The 16,051-nt window shown below is 41.5% G+C and overlaps 1 protein-coding gene across 3 annotated transcripts in view; it reads right to left on the reverse strand.

The window, feature by feature from the left end:
* arhgap10 (Rho GTPase activating protein 10) overlaps positions 1–16,051 on the reverse strand; it is an 80,371-nt gene that overhangs the window by 17,542 nt on the left and 46,778 nt on the right. For 2 of the 3 annotated variants that reach the window (XM_015963780.3, XM_070550074.1), the window contains exons 18-20: positions 15,014–15,173; positions 12,052–12,193; positions 1,733–1,886 (exon numbers count right to left, since the gene is read on the reverse strand). In XM_015963780.3, the coding sequence (XP_015819266.1) occupies positions 1,733–1,886; positions 12,052–12,193; positions 15,014–15,173 (456 nt within the window). The remainder of the gene's footprint in view (positions 1–1,732; positions 1,887–12,051; positions 12,194–15,013; positions 15,174–16,051) is intronic. The other variant, XM_015963781.3, reaches the window with a different exon arrangement.

Genomic DNA, 16,051 nt, shown 5'->3' on the forward strand with positions numbered 1-16,051 from the left:
TCTCGCACATACCACACGGCTGGGTTAATAGAAAGAAGAAGAAGAATTCATCCTCAAAAGTAAAGTGCTGCTTCTCATTACTGCAGGAATTTCACTCTCGAGCGTCAAAGCCTTGTTGATCCTGGCAAGGATCTGACTTGGGGATGAGAGGGGCTATCATCTCCCTTTATTCTAAAGGAAGATGGGCAGCAGTGGGATTTAGGACTGATTCTAGTAGAAAGGAGGATCAAACCTACAGCCCAGCTGCTCACTCAGCCACTGCCAGTTTGGGTGGGCAGGAAATCAGCTCAGATCCACAATCTTATGATCCACAGCTGTCTGCCTGTAGGAGACCAGGAGAGCTGGAGATAGGGCAGTATAAAGAAAAAAATAAACCCTGAATATGTAACTTGGGGCTACAGAGCCACTGGGATAAACTGTGACTGAATTTGAGGAGGAGAAATGAGGCGAGTCACTGGAAATCACCAAGATTATAAATCATGTTACAGTCCACAAAAAAGTTATTGGAAGATATTGTGAGTCAGGATGCATTTGTGTATGACTGTGCACATCTTGCAGCAAACTGACTAAAATATACTGTTGTCCAGGTGCATGTTTGGGCACAGCAAACTACATTTCAGCGGCTGCCTGGAAGTCATTTATTTAACAATCCCTGCTCATTTTGGCTCTGACCTAAGCCGGATCCCTGGGTTTAACGCCAGCGAGGTGCTGCGCTAACAGGTCTCTACCATCTCACACGCTAAGATTTATGAGTGACCAAAGCCAGGGCGACACCCTGTGACATATGGCGCAAGTCTTCATAAAGGGACAGGGGCCGTGGCTATAAGGGTAAACAAGATGAATATCGCTCCAATGTCAATACGATTTACACGGCCAACGCACGGCCAACGCACGGCCACCTGTCTTCCAAACAAATAAGAGCTGAGATTTACGACCTCCTCCTGGTTACTCCTTCCGTCCTCCAACATGAGGCAACATATGTGGGAAAACACACAAATAAAAGAAACCCACAAAAAAAATTATAATAATAAGCAGTAGGTTACATAATGCATATAGAGTCTTGTCTGTTTAGAAAACTGTTAACATGCCTACACACAAGCAGACATACACCCACAGAGGTCACAGAGTAAAGGGACCGTGCTGTCCTGTCAAGCCCCGAGGTAAATTCGTTTTAATTTAACAACCTTTGTTTTTCTCCGGAAATAGAGAAGAAAAATGAGACGGTGAATGAGAGACAGTCTATCTCAAGGTGAATTTGTAGACATGACACAGCAGTGAGTCTAACATCTGCAGCATACCCCAATAATTCATCTCTCACATCAGCATTCAAGGCAAGTTCTGGGCTGGAAACAACAAAAAGAACCAAGGACTTAAGAGGGACAGAGGACAGACAGGAAAGGCTGGAAAGTCGTAAATGGACTTTTCCCACTGCAAATGTTTAACAAAGAGCAACTGTTAATAATTGATCAGCATCAGTTGTACTCATTGTTTTCATTAGTTTCTCTTAAAATGCACAAGTATAACAGAGAGGGAAGGAGCAAAATTAGTTAATTAGTTAGAAAATCCACAAGGAAGTTACTTTCATAGCTCCTGTTGGAACATTCACGAGTAATTGAATCCAACTTTAACGAGGAACATAAATTTAAATTCAGTTGTTCAATTTGCTCACCTGCTTGTGTGATGATGACATTTCTTAATTCTAATCACAATAAAAGCCTGTGGAGAGACTCACCGGGAGTCGTTGTCTGAGCTGAGGCTGGCAGTCAACGATGCGTGCTCGGTCTTATCTGTAGCGAGCTCGGAGGTCGAGGCCGATGACGACTGTGATGATACCGACTCATTGCTGCCCATTGACGTCTCATCCGCAGTTAGGTTAGGACTATCTGCTGGCATTAGAAAAAATACATCTTTTAATTATTTATTCACTCAAAAATGTTCAACCAATCCCAGCGTTTTAATTGTTGATGATCTAGATCAGTGGTCCCTAACCTGGGGGTCCTGACCCCCACAAGGGGGCGCCAAAGCCTCTCAGTGGGTCGCCAGGACCTCTCCACTTTCAGGGGTTAAAACTTTATTTATTACTTGTTTATAGCCTACATTGTGCTCACATTTTTTTCATGAGTGAAAAGTTTACTGATATTAAGACAGGAAATAATTAGTACAGAAAGAGTAACACACTTTTAAGAACATTTTGCTCAGCTCACTGTTTTATTTTCAAGTGTCAAAAGTTCATTAAAGATGGGACTGGTTGATTAATCACAGCGTTTACGGTAAATATTCTAGTATAAACAGTAATATACACATCTTAGGTGTGTTCTTGCTGTGTCGAGGTTCTAATTCCATGCTTTCGTTCTTTTTAAACACAGAAACAGTTTTGTTTACCTGTTTTGTAGCTACAGTTTCGCCAATGGCTGCCGGCTTCTTCAGGCTGACGCTGATGGTGGCGCGTCACTTCCTTCTCCATTTATCTGCGGGCAGCAGAGGACGTTGTCGCCCTCTACTGCCCGCTCTCCCCTCTCCGACGATGCAGTCCCATGCATGGTCCAGCACGTAAACTCCGTCGTCCCTGTTCATGGTCCCACATCCACGTCTCCTTATCTCGATTGCTTCCTTGATCCATCTTTTGTATTTTTGTTGTTCAGTGGTTATGATCCGTGTGTTGTCCCAGTCCATTATATGGTTTTCTCTTATGCAGTGATCTGTTACGGCTGACTTCTTTATTGTACTTTCTGCTTCTTCTTTTGCTGCTCTTGTGTGTTTTCGATTTGCCTCTTTCTCGCACTCCTTTCTGTGTTCTATTGTTCGTGTGTTGAGTTGGCGTCCGGTTTCTCCTATATATGTTTTATTGCAGAGTTTACATGGGATTTCGTAAATGACTCCACATTTTTGTCCAGCTGATATTTTGTCTTTTGGGTGTACTAGTCTGTTTCTAACTGTTGTGTATGGTTTTGTTGGTGTGTTTATGTTGTGTTTTTCATTGTTGCTCTTATTTTTTCCGTTATGCCTCTGAAGTATGGTAAGGTTATCACTGGTTTTGGTTCTTGTCTTTCTGGGTTTCTAGTTCTTTTTTGGGGTTGTTCTTTGCTTTCTGTTTTTGTTTGTTGTTTTCCATTGTTTATTGCCCATATTGGGTATCCGCAGGTCTTTAAAGCGTGTTGTATGTGTTTGTCTTCTTGTTTACGGTCTCTCTCTTCTGTTATTATGTTTGCTCGGTGATATAATGTTCTGATTACTGACATTTTGTGTATGGTGGGGTGTTCTGATGTCCATAATAGATATTGGTCTGTGTGTGTTGGTTTCCTGTATGTGTTTATGTTTAGGGTCCCGTCGGTCTGCCTGGTGATTTTCATATCCATAAAAGCTATGCTGCCTTCTGTTTTTAACTCATAAGTGAATTTTATGTTGCCCGTGTCGTCAATATTGTTTAAGTGTTGTGTTAGTGTTTCTGTTTGACCTTTTGGTATGATTTCCATTATGTCATCCACGTAGCGTTTCCATAGTTTTATTTTGCAGTTTGGGGGGGCGGTGGCTATGGCTTTTTGTTCAAGGTCTTCCACCAAAAACTCGCACAGGGTGGCTGATAACGGGTTACCCATGGCGAAGCCTTCCAGTTGTTTGTATATTATGTTATTGCATGTGAAGTAAGTGGAGTTAGCTACCAGTCCTATCAGTTGTGCTATGTCATCTGCTGTGAGGTTTGTCCTTTTGCGTAAAGTCTTGCCCTGTCTGATTCTATTAACTACTATGTCTATGGTTTTTTGGGTTGGTGTTTTTGTGAACAGGGATGTGACGTCATGTGAGATGAGTATGTCGTCTTCTATTGTGATCTCCTTTAGTTCTTTTGCCAGTTCTATACTATTTTTGCAGTGTTGGTCTGTATTTCCTAATAACGGGCTGATGATTCTGCTGATATCTTTTGCCATGTTGTATGTTGGTGTACCTATGCTGTCAACTATTGGTCTAAGTGGGGTGTTTTGTTTATGTATTTTTGGCGTTCCATATATTCTTGGTGTTATATTCCCCGTGGGAATCCAGTGTTTGTACATTTTTTCTGTTATTTTGCCTTTTTCGTGCAGTGGCTTCAGTAATTTTTTCATGTTTTTCTTTATGTTTTCTGTTGGATCTTTTTTAAGTATTTCATATGTATTTTTGTCCTCTAGCATCTGGTTCATCTGATGTTTATATTTTTCTCTGTCCATAACTACTGTGGTTCTTCCTTTGTCTGCCGGTAGAATAATTATCTGTTCATTTTTGGATAAAGCTGTCATGGCTGATTGTTCTTCTTTTGTAATATTGCTGTGTTGAATTTGGCTGTTTTTTAATATCCCAACTATGTTATTTCTGAGTTCTGCTTTCTTTCCCTCATCTGTGATCTGTTGACATGCTAGTTCTGTTGCTACAATAAATTCATCATATGGTATTACTTTTGGTGTGACTGCAAAGTTTAAACCTTTCTTTAATATGCTCTCTTCTGCTTCTGTTAGTTTGTATTGTGAAATGTTACATACCCATGAGTTTGGTGTGGAGTTGCCTTGTATTTCTCCCCTCTTTTTCTTGTTTATGAGTTTGTTTAGCTTCTCTATGTGTCTTTCTTTTACTTTTATGAACTCTTTTTCCTGTTTTTCCATCAAGTGTCCTTTAGTTAGTTCCTCCATTTGTTTATCAAGTTTGTAATTCCTTTTCAAGTCCAGGTGTCCTCTTTCCAGTTCGTCCTCCACACGCCTCTGTTTGGTTATGACGTTCCTCAACCTCTCCTTGAGTAGTGCTCTCTGTGCTCTTTCTATTATATTTTGTGCTGTCTTGGTCCGGATCGATGTTTTCAGCTGTAGGCTTGTGGGTGTGATGTTTTCGTCCCGGCATCTTAAACAGAAGCGAAGGTGGTTTCTTAGACGTGCGCGTTTCTGGTGTAATCGTTCCAAACGGCGGAAGTCCTTCGTTCCTTGTTGTCCGTATTTCTCTTTGAACATCTTAGGACGCCAACTCAACACACGAACAATAGAACACAGAAAGGAGTGCAAGAAAGAGGCAAATCGAAAACACACAAGAGCAGCAAAAGAAGAAGCAGAAAGTACAATAAAGAAGTCAGCCGTAACAGATCACTGCTCAAGAGAAAACCATATAATGGACTGGGACAACACACGGATCATAACCACTGAACAACAAAAATACAAAAGATGGATCAAGGAAGCAATCGAGATAAGGAGACGTGGATGTGGGACCATGAACAGGGACGACGGAGTTTACACGCTGGACCACGCATGGGACTGCATCATCGGAGAGGGGAGAGCGGGCAGTAGAGGGCGACAACGTCCTCTGCTGCCCGCAGATAAACGGAGAAGGAAGTGACGCGCCACCATCAGCGTCAGCCTGAAGAAGTCGGCAGCCGTCGGCGAAACTGTAGCTACAAAACAGGTAAACAAAACTGTTTCTTTGTTTAAAAAGAACGAAAGCATGGAATCAGTAATATACACATTTAAGTACATTTTGCGCAGTGTATTTTTTATGTGTCAAACGTTTATTGAAAGGAATGATTGATTTTTCAGTGTTTACAAGAAACAATGTTTTCAGAAAAGTAATACAAACTGTTAAGCACATTATGCTCTGTTTGGTTTTGTTAATGACTTTGTTCTGTACTGGAGCCTACTAACTGTCATCGATTAAATCAAAGCATAGTAAAATGTGCTTGAACAATTTTATCATTTCTTAATACTGTTTGTACTGGAAGAGAGAATGGGAGGGGGTCGTCAAAAATTTTACTGGTAAAAAAACGGGTCCCTTGGGAAAAAGGTTGGGAACCACTGATCTAGATCATAGACAAACAAGTTAACTACGTAAAGTGAATAAACATCTAGTTATATATTGCATCAAATTGAGCTTATACCCATACAAACATTCTATAAAATAACAGAATTAATTGGTTTATAAGCTTCAGAGTTTATGGGACCTTTTTGGACCAAAATCTGTACCTTAAAGGTGCATGAAGTACGAGTGACATCCTGTGGTTAAATTTGGGTACTGCAGCACATGTATCAAAACAAACAAGTCCACGCTGAGCACTTGTTGCCAGTAATGGTTTAGCGCCAGATGATTCTTAAAAACAAGCGACAAGTCATACACATTCAGTTGATAAGTGAATAAATACATTTCACTATAATATCGAGTTGTTAGTAAGTGAAAAAAGAACCTTGAGAAAATTTTCGAGAGGACTATTTGTTTCTAATTCACAGTTAGCTTAACGTTAGCCTCTAGCCTTCTTTACCCGATACTAGAATAAAACAAAAAGATGCCGTGGCTTCATAGGGTTAAAAGAAATAACTTCTGGGTTGCTCCTGTTTACTGATTAACATTCTTTCCAAAATTCTGTTGCTTTTTGCCGGCCACTGTTAAATAAAAAATGATGGCTCGGCAGTTTTTGCTGGGGCCAACTTGGCAACCCCATTGGGCTTACATATGACTGGCTCTGGAACCAGCAAATAAAGAGATGGGACATATTGTCCACAAAGACTAACCCCGACTTCACAATAGAGGCGTTAGCGGTGTAGAATGGCAGCAGAACGTGGCAGTTTCAAATAGAATCCATTATGGCTCATAGGATTAATCCCTGAAGCGTGGACACTTTCAGTAGTATCCCAGAAGCAGCTTACCATGCCACATCGTTAAAGATAGGATCCAGTTCTATTTTTGCCGTGAGCATTCATGGGATACGTCAGTTACCGCGGTTAACAAAGGGCTAGACAGGAACTCACACAACATTGGTAAGCGTCTGGTAATTTTCAAAGTAAAAGATTTTTGCAGTGACACGATTTCATATCTATGCAGATTATACAAGTGACCTAACGGCTTATTTACTCTCAGCATTTTTCGAAAAGTTCAACTGTGTTTTTTATGGCTTTAATCCTGGCGGTGGAGAGGCGCAACATTAGATAGAACGTCTAAAAATGATTTCAAACATTATTTCCTTCTTCTGCTTCTTTTGGGTTTAATGGCGGCGGATGGCATAAACAAACCATGACCTTTGAAGTCTCGAGGGATTTTGTGATCTAGCAAGTCCGACGTGGAGGACAGCGGAGAAGCCGCTCTGTGGTTGAGACTCTCCCGGTGTGGATTGGCCCAGAGAAGCAAGCGAGTAAACCGTTCTGTGCTGCTGATGCCGCCAGCGTGAAGTCGGGGTTAGTCCGTCTTCAGCTTTTTAAAAAGAAGAGACACACTGACAATCTGCCAGCCAGCTGCTAGACAGTTTTGTGACTATTTCACTTTAAAATTCTAATTTACTGCACATTTAAAGGAAATAAACTAGCAACACAAAGGCATGGCATGCCCACACATTTTATCCAAAGTTAATTTATTTCATCAGCTAAGAAAAACAATGCTGGGAAATGCGTGAGATTGTTGAACTCTCATAAAACACTGAGACTGATGCCGAGGTGCTACTTGAAACAAACTGAACTTAAATGTCTGATCAAGGAAAAGGAGAGAGACATCTTAGTGATGTGTAGATAACCTTTTTGCAAACGTGCGTTGAGGAAGCTTATACAAGTTATTTACATTTAGTGAATTTTCTTTATTAACCTAAAGTGTGGTTTTAGGATGTTTATACATTTCTAGAGTTTTCAGTTATAACTACACAAAAGTGCATGTTTGATTTCTTATCAGAACATAGGAGGTAGGCTATCCTGGTCCTGGAGTGCTGCTATCCACCTAATCGCACCTAATTGATTGGTTAATTCACGTCTTCAGCTGCTCATCAAGCTCTGCAGAAGCCTGTATGTCACCTACTGATTTAAATCAGACGTGTTGGAACAGGGAAAAAACTAAAATATGCTGGACAGCGGCACTCCAGGACCAGGACTTCCTACCCCCGGAACATACAGTGCAATCAAATATTTATTTAAAGTGAAAGACCCACTAGTTGTCACACACACACAGGTGTGTGTAGAATTTGTTCTCTGCATTTGACCCATCCCCTAGAGGAGCGGTGAGCTGCAGCCACGGTTGCACTCGGGAACCATTTGATGATGAATGTGTAACATTTAAAATAATTGAACCAACACCATACAAGGTGTTATGTAACCTCCTCTGATATAAATGATAAGATAAAGCTGTATCTTTCTAGTTTATTTGAAAATACATCAACAGAATCACACAAATAAATGAATAGACATCCATCAACACTGATTCCATTTCAAACTCGTATATTTGTATTTATCCTCCTTATGTTGGACACATTCAGAAAAAGCTTTTTAAAAAGGATTATATCTTTCATCCTCTGAAATGAAAATAACTCAAGAGTAAAATCTGGTATAAGGATGCAAAGCAAGGCAATCTAGTGAGCAGATTTAAACTCATTCTGCTTTTTAGGCTGGGCGGGTGATGAAGTTCAACTTTAGACCTGCAGGTCAGGTGATCTCGTCCGGTGCACCATGCTGGGACCTTCTTATGTCGCCCCAGTTTATTAAACACAAACGGGCTTATGAAGACCACAGCTGTAAGTCTGTCAACACATTATTACAGAGTGGAGGTAACAGAGTTCAGTGTGTCATGTGTAAACACCGTTATGCTTCGTATTAGTCACTACAGAACAGACCGAGTAGTTCAGAGCTCAGCGGGAACGACAGGAGAACCCTCAGCAGCTACTTTGTTTACTAGTTAAAACAAATGCAGAATCCTTTTAGTTTCTGCATTCCTGCCTTCTTTCTTGACATTTACAATGTCATTTACCTTTTAGCTTAACTAGGAAGGTCTGTTTCCATTGATGCTTGCAATCCTATAAAAGTGGGTCAATCTCTAAAACATTTAGCTGTTTTAGCATCTTTCTAAAAGCTAGCTGACTGACTTTTAAAAATGACTTTGTTTAGTATTTTTTAAATGTTCTTTAACTTTCTATGTTAACGGGTAATCAACTTGAGATAATATGCTTTGCAATAAAAGTGAATGTTTATTCAGCTATCACCTCCACAAGGGAGAGACACACACGCACTGACAGACGTTTTGCTTTCAGAATTCTTCGTCTCCTGGGGAGTGCTGCAAAGCAGTTCCCCACCAGGACAACAGAGGGCGTAGCACCTTTCTGTGGTATCATGCCATCGTTACACTCACGTGTCCAGTCCACGATAGCAAATTTGCTAATGCATTTAATTATTTCAGAGACTTTAACAGGGACACATTTGTCCTTCCTCCACCTCTTCATGCGGTCGCCATCTCTAAAACATGCTCTAAACCCACGTTCCTCGTCATTTCCATCCATGAATAAAATGTTTGCTCCGTATCCTTGTACTCCTTCAGTCACAGGTGAATAAACTTTTATATTTTCAGACTTTTTCTGCGATGCGTTCTTCAATCTATACTGCGTCTGTCACTAAATATCTTTTACTTTTTGACGGGGCAATGTCGGTGCTGGGGACAAATTTAAAGAAAGGGATGTCCAGACCAATCACAAGCTCGCAGTCTCCCTCACTTTCAACAGATTGTTAAAAATTAGGATTTGTCTCTTTCACCCTCTGTAAGCCTGTCGGAGAGCCCTATACATGGATTTAACTAAGCAAATAGACAGGAGCATCCATGTTTTTCCTTCTCATCGTAGGTTGGCATGTGGATGCAACAGATCCCGAATTGAAACAATCCCCACTTACAATTTCTGGTTCTTCATCAGAAATTGGTGTTGGGTAATTTCTAATATTACTCCCATATTTCCTCAAAGAAATACTAAGCACACCAAGAGGGATTAGATTCATAATTTGGTAAATTGTAAACAACCCTCAAACAGACAACAAACACATACTTTGCAAAGGGTGAGAGAGAATCAACCACACCAGTCAGAAGCTAGTTTCCTCTCACACTGAGTTGAGAACTTTGGAGAGCATTTATTGGCAACACACACACCCATACATTCCTCAAAAACTCCCCTGGCCTTAAGAATCTACAGGAAACAAAAGGGATTCTTCAGATACTAGATCAACGAGTCTCTTGGTCTGGAAGGATGGAAAGTCGTTCCTGCCTACGCTCCAAGCCAGGGCAGAACGCCCGGTTTGGCTGGTTTGGCCTCCATATAGTAGAACACAAGTACCTGAAGCAAACATTCAAAGGTAAATAAGGGTGAGGTAGAAAGGAGGTGACTCTGTTTGACAATCAGGTTTTACCTAACAATTGGTATCCTAAGACACTCTCAGACCCTCTTCAGACAGGCCATGAAAAACGGAAATGTTCCGGAATCTGTCCGTAAGACCTTTGTGTCTGAATACAAACATCCGGATAACGTTTTCCGGAATTTCACCGGACGAAGCCCCTAGTAACAGGTCCGGACTTGTTACGGACAGGGTGGCTGATTCAGACTGGTGAGGTAAAGTTCCGGACGAGGGGGAGGGGGAGGAGGAGGGGACCGGGGGACGCCGTGCGCACCCAGATAGCCCGCTGCTGTAGCATGCGGCGAACCACGACAGCTCACCTCCTACGGTACCGCCTAGACGCGCAACGGAGCGCTTCACACCGCTTCAGTGATTCCTTTAACCATTGAGCTTCATCATCCAGGTCTCTTATGCATCTTCGTGTGCGCAGAATTATGCTTAAGCGCCTCGTGATTTTTATCTTGAGAGGCGCAATAGAAATTATATTTTCTTCTTCTTCTTCTTCTTCTTCTTAACATGAGTCCGATCCCCCCCCCCCGCCGCCGTCAGACATCTGGAACTTTTCCTTGCTGTGTGAACGCAGCCGAAAGGACAAGTTCCGGTACAAATGTGGTGCGTCTGAAAACACAGTTCCGGTTAAAAACCAGATTGAATTGTCCGCAAATGTTCCAGAATGTCTATCTGAAAACGGCTTCAGACATGTCCCAGGGTCCTTTCCTAGTAAGTCCAACCAACACTGACACTCACGCCCGGAACACACTAGCTGCAAAGTAGATCGCTCACGAAATTAGCTCGCTGCCCATTACTCCTCTGTTCCCACCAGGCGAACATTTTTGACGAGCGCTTCTGCTCACGCCTACGGTTTGCCAAAAAGACGCAGCTTCTCTGGAATGCAAGATATTCCAATCGACCTCTTCCAAGACCCTACAGACAACCTTCATGGTGAGGCTGAAAAATGTGATCCCTGCTGGTTCGTTACTGGAGTGATTTGGTGTGTTTCAACGTTCAATGAGTTATTTAACCATTACTGAGGCAGTGAGCAGCTTCTCATGCATTTACACAACCCTGCAGGCTGGTTGCATAAGTAACCATCTCATACTAAAATGTCAGTGTCGTGAATAATCTGGCTGGAGCATTAGACATCATTTTCACACACGGACTGACTACCACAGAGTCCAAACCAAAAAAACGACTGAGAATCTGTTTTCGGATGTGCGTAGGAACACTTAACACAACAGCCCGACTCTTCCGTCATCACAACAGAATCTTGGCCCAAATGATTTGATACGATGTACTGTAAGCTTTTTAAATAGATCCCACAATCAATGTATGTGATGATCAAAGCTAAAAGGTGGTGCAACAATAGTTTATAGTGTGACGTTTATTTGTTTAGGTAGGGACAACTACTGATAAAACAAGAAACAGCTCAAATAAACCCCAGGAACAAACGCTGACCCACTCAACAACTAAAAAGACACGCTAAATAAAACTTAAGTGGCACCAGTGTCCCCTGATGACAAAGACCCAGTGAGAACCCAGTGCTGTGAAGGAGCAGCAAAATTCTCCTTTCAACCAAAGTATGAAAACCACTCATCCAAACTCCCTCACACTTAAAACAGCACTTCCTTGGGTCCTCGGCATTACATTTGCCAAGTGTGAAGCAGAATGGATGAGCGGCTGTCTAGAAAAGCAAAAGACAGACACGAACCAATACCCCCCCCCCCCCCCCACACACACACACACACACACACACACACACGGGCAGATTCACCATCCTTTCATTAGTATGCAGTATTAAAATGAGAATACATAACTCATTTGTTGCTTCCTATTTCTTTTGCCCTCTGTAAACGAATAAATATGCGACTCCGTTTTAACGAGGTTCTAACAAACCAGTGGAAAGACAAGTGCAAATTTATAACACTCTTACCATTCGGGATGTCGAGGACTTGTGGATTGTAGACGGCCAAGGGTCGGCTCTGTCGACTCTGTTTTTTGGACTGTCTTGTGGGAGCAGCTAATACAAGGCCAGCAGGTGTAAAAGGGCTTAAATCCGGAGCATCTGCAAAGATCTGAACACACACACACACACACACACACACACACACGAGTAAGACTCCGGCGCAGCCTGACATGCAGTGCAGAACCTCCAAAAGTCGCAGCGCATCCCTAACTGACCTCACAAGTTTTAAAACTCAGTTTTTATGCAGTGCTAGGTAGAAAAAGTATTTGCAGCCACAGTTTGTGCTCATAGGGAAAACTGTGCACCACATTGATTGAAGCTTTAAAACTGCCTTTAAGACGGTTTTATTCGTCTCAGTCTATCTCTCTCCTCTCAGACCTGAATCTCACTCAATCCAGACATCTGGAAACATGTCAGGGTGACTTTACTCCATCAGTTAATCTGACCCACTCTGTGAAAGAGTGGAAATTAAAATAAAACACGGTTAGGACGTGAAGAGGGCTGGCCAAGGGGTGCAGCCTGTTTATGCTGGACCATGTTTACATATAAACTTTAGATGTGGAGTTGAAAGAGAATAGGGCTGCAGAGGAGAGGAAGTCTCAGCAGAGCCTCAGAAAGGATCACAGACGAGAAGGGGAGGGAGGTAGGGAAGGAAGGGAGCAGGGAGAGAGAGAGTGAGTGAGTGAGTTGGTGAGACGCAGGGGAGGGAGAGCATGAGAGAAAGTTTGTAGAAGAGAGGCAGATAGAAAAAAAAAGTGAGAAATCTGATATGGCTGAGAGTTTCTGCTGCCTCGCTCTGCACATGGAGGTGAATGTAAAACAGAGTCTACTGTTGGTATCTGGGGGTATCAACAGTCTGGAGTGGGACTGAGCTGTGAGGAAAGTTAATGTCTGTCTGTCTGCCTGCCCAGCTCAGCCTTTCCCCTGCTCTAACATGCTGTACTTTCCAAAACGCTCCTGCTGCATTCTAACACTACATCTTTTTTCAGCAGGCTGGTGTCGGACACTCGGGGAAGCTTCAAAAACCCGCAGAAGACGCCAGGCTGCTGCTCTTGTTTAGGCACATTTGTACACCCTGTTGGTTTTCATCTGGTCTCTGCAGTTACTCATAACTGACTTTAGGTTTGGGAGACCAAGTGAAGATTTTGCACACAATATAAAACATTTCTTATAATTAGCGTGGAAAATAAAATAAACAACAATCGGCGGTCCTGATCTCATCTCAGACTCTGCAATGTGGGGAAAAAAGTCAGACTTTTACTCGTTTCACAAACACATCCACTATTGAAGACTCACTGTAAAATACTAGTTATATCAATTTCAACTAACGTAATACAAAACAACAGTTAATAAAAGCATTTAAAAAACATCTAAATATACGATCATGTGAGGAATTAATAAACTTCATAGAGAATGAAATGCACGTCAGGTTTCAGCACTTAGGGTGCCCCCTTTTGGCCAGATTAAAAACATCTTTTACCAACTCATTTTGTTATTTATTTATTTACTTACTTACTTACTGTAGTTGACTGAATAATATGATGCCACATGAATAAGGTGAAAACTATCATTATTATAAAACTTAACTTATGGGTTTTTTTTACATGAAATTAGTTAATTTAACAATTAGGTAATTAGTTTCAAGCAGTAATATGAAACAGAATGTACATACACACAAGCCCGAACCTCACAAACACTAAAGTAAACAAAGTAACCCTTTCCAAATTAAACAGCACAACTTAGAAAGACAGTTTTGCTTTATTTGCACATTGTCCTTATCCTGTAATTAAATGCCACCCAGGGTGGTAAGCTAAGATATGCTTGCTGCAGCTTAATGATGGTATGTCACCCAAGATTTCTGTTGGTGCTTTTCATTTTAGCTCGTGTTGCCTGGGACATTTTTGTCTTCAGCAAACACAACTCTGGAGAGCGAATGGGATCAGGATTATAAACTGGAAGTTGTACTGGAGGAATGAACTGGCTTGGCCTGTCAGACTCGTCCTCTGTTTAATTCTGCACAGAGAGAGAGAGTCTGGAGTCGTGGTGGATGGCTGCTTATACTGAGCCAGGATTCTCTGGAGGTTTCTTCCTGTTAAAAGGGAGTTTTCCTCTCCACTGTCACTGCATGCTTGCTTAGTATGAGGATTGCTGTATAGTCACTGACACTAGTCAGTGACTTGATGCAATTTGCTGGGTTCCTTATATAGGAAACATTATTTCTGATTGGCTTAATGAACTGACCTGAATTGGAATGTTTATTATGTGAAGTGCCTTGAGACGACTCTTGTCGTGATTTGGCGCTATATAAATAAACTTTAATTGAATTAACTCACAGGCAGTGAGGCACATGAGGGGCGGGACTAGGCAGCTCAAAAATAACCGATCAGAAACAAGACGGAAATGCCGACTGTGCGTAACGCTGTAGTTTTTTAGCTGTAGTCAAAAATGGCGCCTGGCGACAGCACAAACATCTTTCTTTGAAAGAAATGCTTTTAGCGCTTTTACTTGTTGTGGTTTTAAAGACATTCAAGTCACTTGGAACAGAGGTGAGAGCCACAGCGAACTCCACTTCTGTCACTATGTTTATGACAAACTCAAAGTTATGGTGAGTGACGTACGATGCTCAGCTCTGATTGGCTTGGTTAGAATTCTCAGGGGGTGGAGTTATTTAAATAGGAGAGTTCCCAGACCCTTTCTCTGTGCAGAATTAAACAGCCAGGCTAGGAATGAACCACACAAAGTCATAAGAGTTTGGTTGTATCCAACAACAAATTTTTTTTAAAAAGTGAAATAGGACGACGATTATTTTAGTGGATAGTTTGAATTTAAACCCTATAAAAATAAATAGTATTTTAAGACACTTTTCTGTATCAAATGCGGGGATATTATAGTTCATAAGTTCTAAGGAAATTCATCTTTTGGGCGTTACCTTTTCATGGTGTTCAATGAGAATCTCCACCACAATGTTTTGAAATTTAAGATCCATGATGGCAGCAACGGTCTCTTCCTGTGGCCTCATTAACGTGGGACCAAACACCACACCCAGGTTGGCCACAGTCATCAGGTTCGCTTTACTGTGTGCTGCCACACTGAAAAATAAATAAAAACATAAATAAATAAATTAAAACATAAATAAATACATAAATAAATAATACATGAATAAAACATTTAAACTTCAGCCGAGAATCTCTTCGCAACACAAGATGAACCGGCTACAAAGCAAAGGTCTGCCAGAACCTGGATGGGTGTTGTGTGGCCTTGCGGAAGTGAAAATAGGTTCACAATTCCTTTTTCACATGCACTAAAGTTTCATAATGAGGTAAATCATGCTCACAAACATAGCTGAGAGTCTGACGCTGAACTGGCTGCTTTGGCCTTGTGCTCATGAGAGTGTCTTGGGGAATATCCAGAAAGAAACACATTTTAAACCTAATAAGGTTTATCAAATTTAGCCACAATCCAGTACAACTCTAGGCAAACACAGATGAAACAGAGTGAAGGTAGCCTTTACAATTTTGCGTTTAAGTTCACTAATAAAACATGAGAAAGCTACTTAACAATAAAAGCTATTAAAAAAACTTCATTTTTTAAAATAATTTATTTAGCTGGTGATGAACAGCCCTATGGTTGTAGAACAAATATTAGGCTCAATGTTGCCTTACAGTTGTTATTTCAATAAATCTGCTTTGTTCTCTAGTATGAATGAATGACCTGAGTAGTTCTCCATGGAAAAAAAGCTCTGGCGCTGCTGTTTCAGGAAGCATGAAGCCGGGCGTACACTGTGCGATTTTTTCACTTTTTTGAGCCGATTTTCCACTCGTGCGAGAATCCACGACATCGGGGCGAGTTTTGCGCCGAGCGTCGTGTAGTGTACAGGGGGTTAGAGAGGCGATTAACACCACGTGACCAGCTACCGATCAGCAATCGTGAGCTCGCACGGACTTCTGGCGTGTTTAATATTTTGCTC

The sequence above is a fragment of the Nothobranchius furzeri genome, chromosome 4 (genome assembly GCF_043380555.1).
Source record: "Nothobranchius furzeri strain GRZ-AD chromosome 4, NfurGRZ-RIMD1, whole genome shotgun sequence".
Lineage (NCBI taxonomy): Eukaryota > Metazoa > Chordata > Actinopteri > Cyprinodontiformes > Nothobranchiidae > Nothobranchius > Nothobranchius furzeri.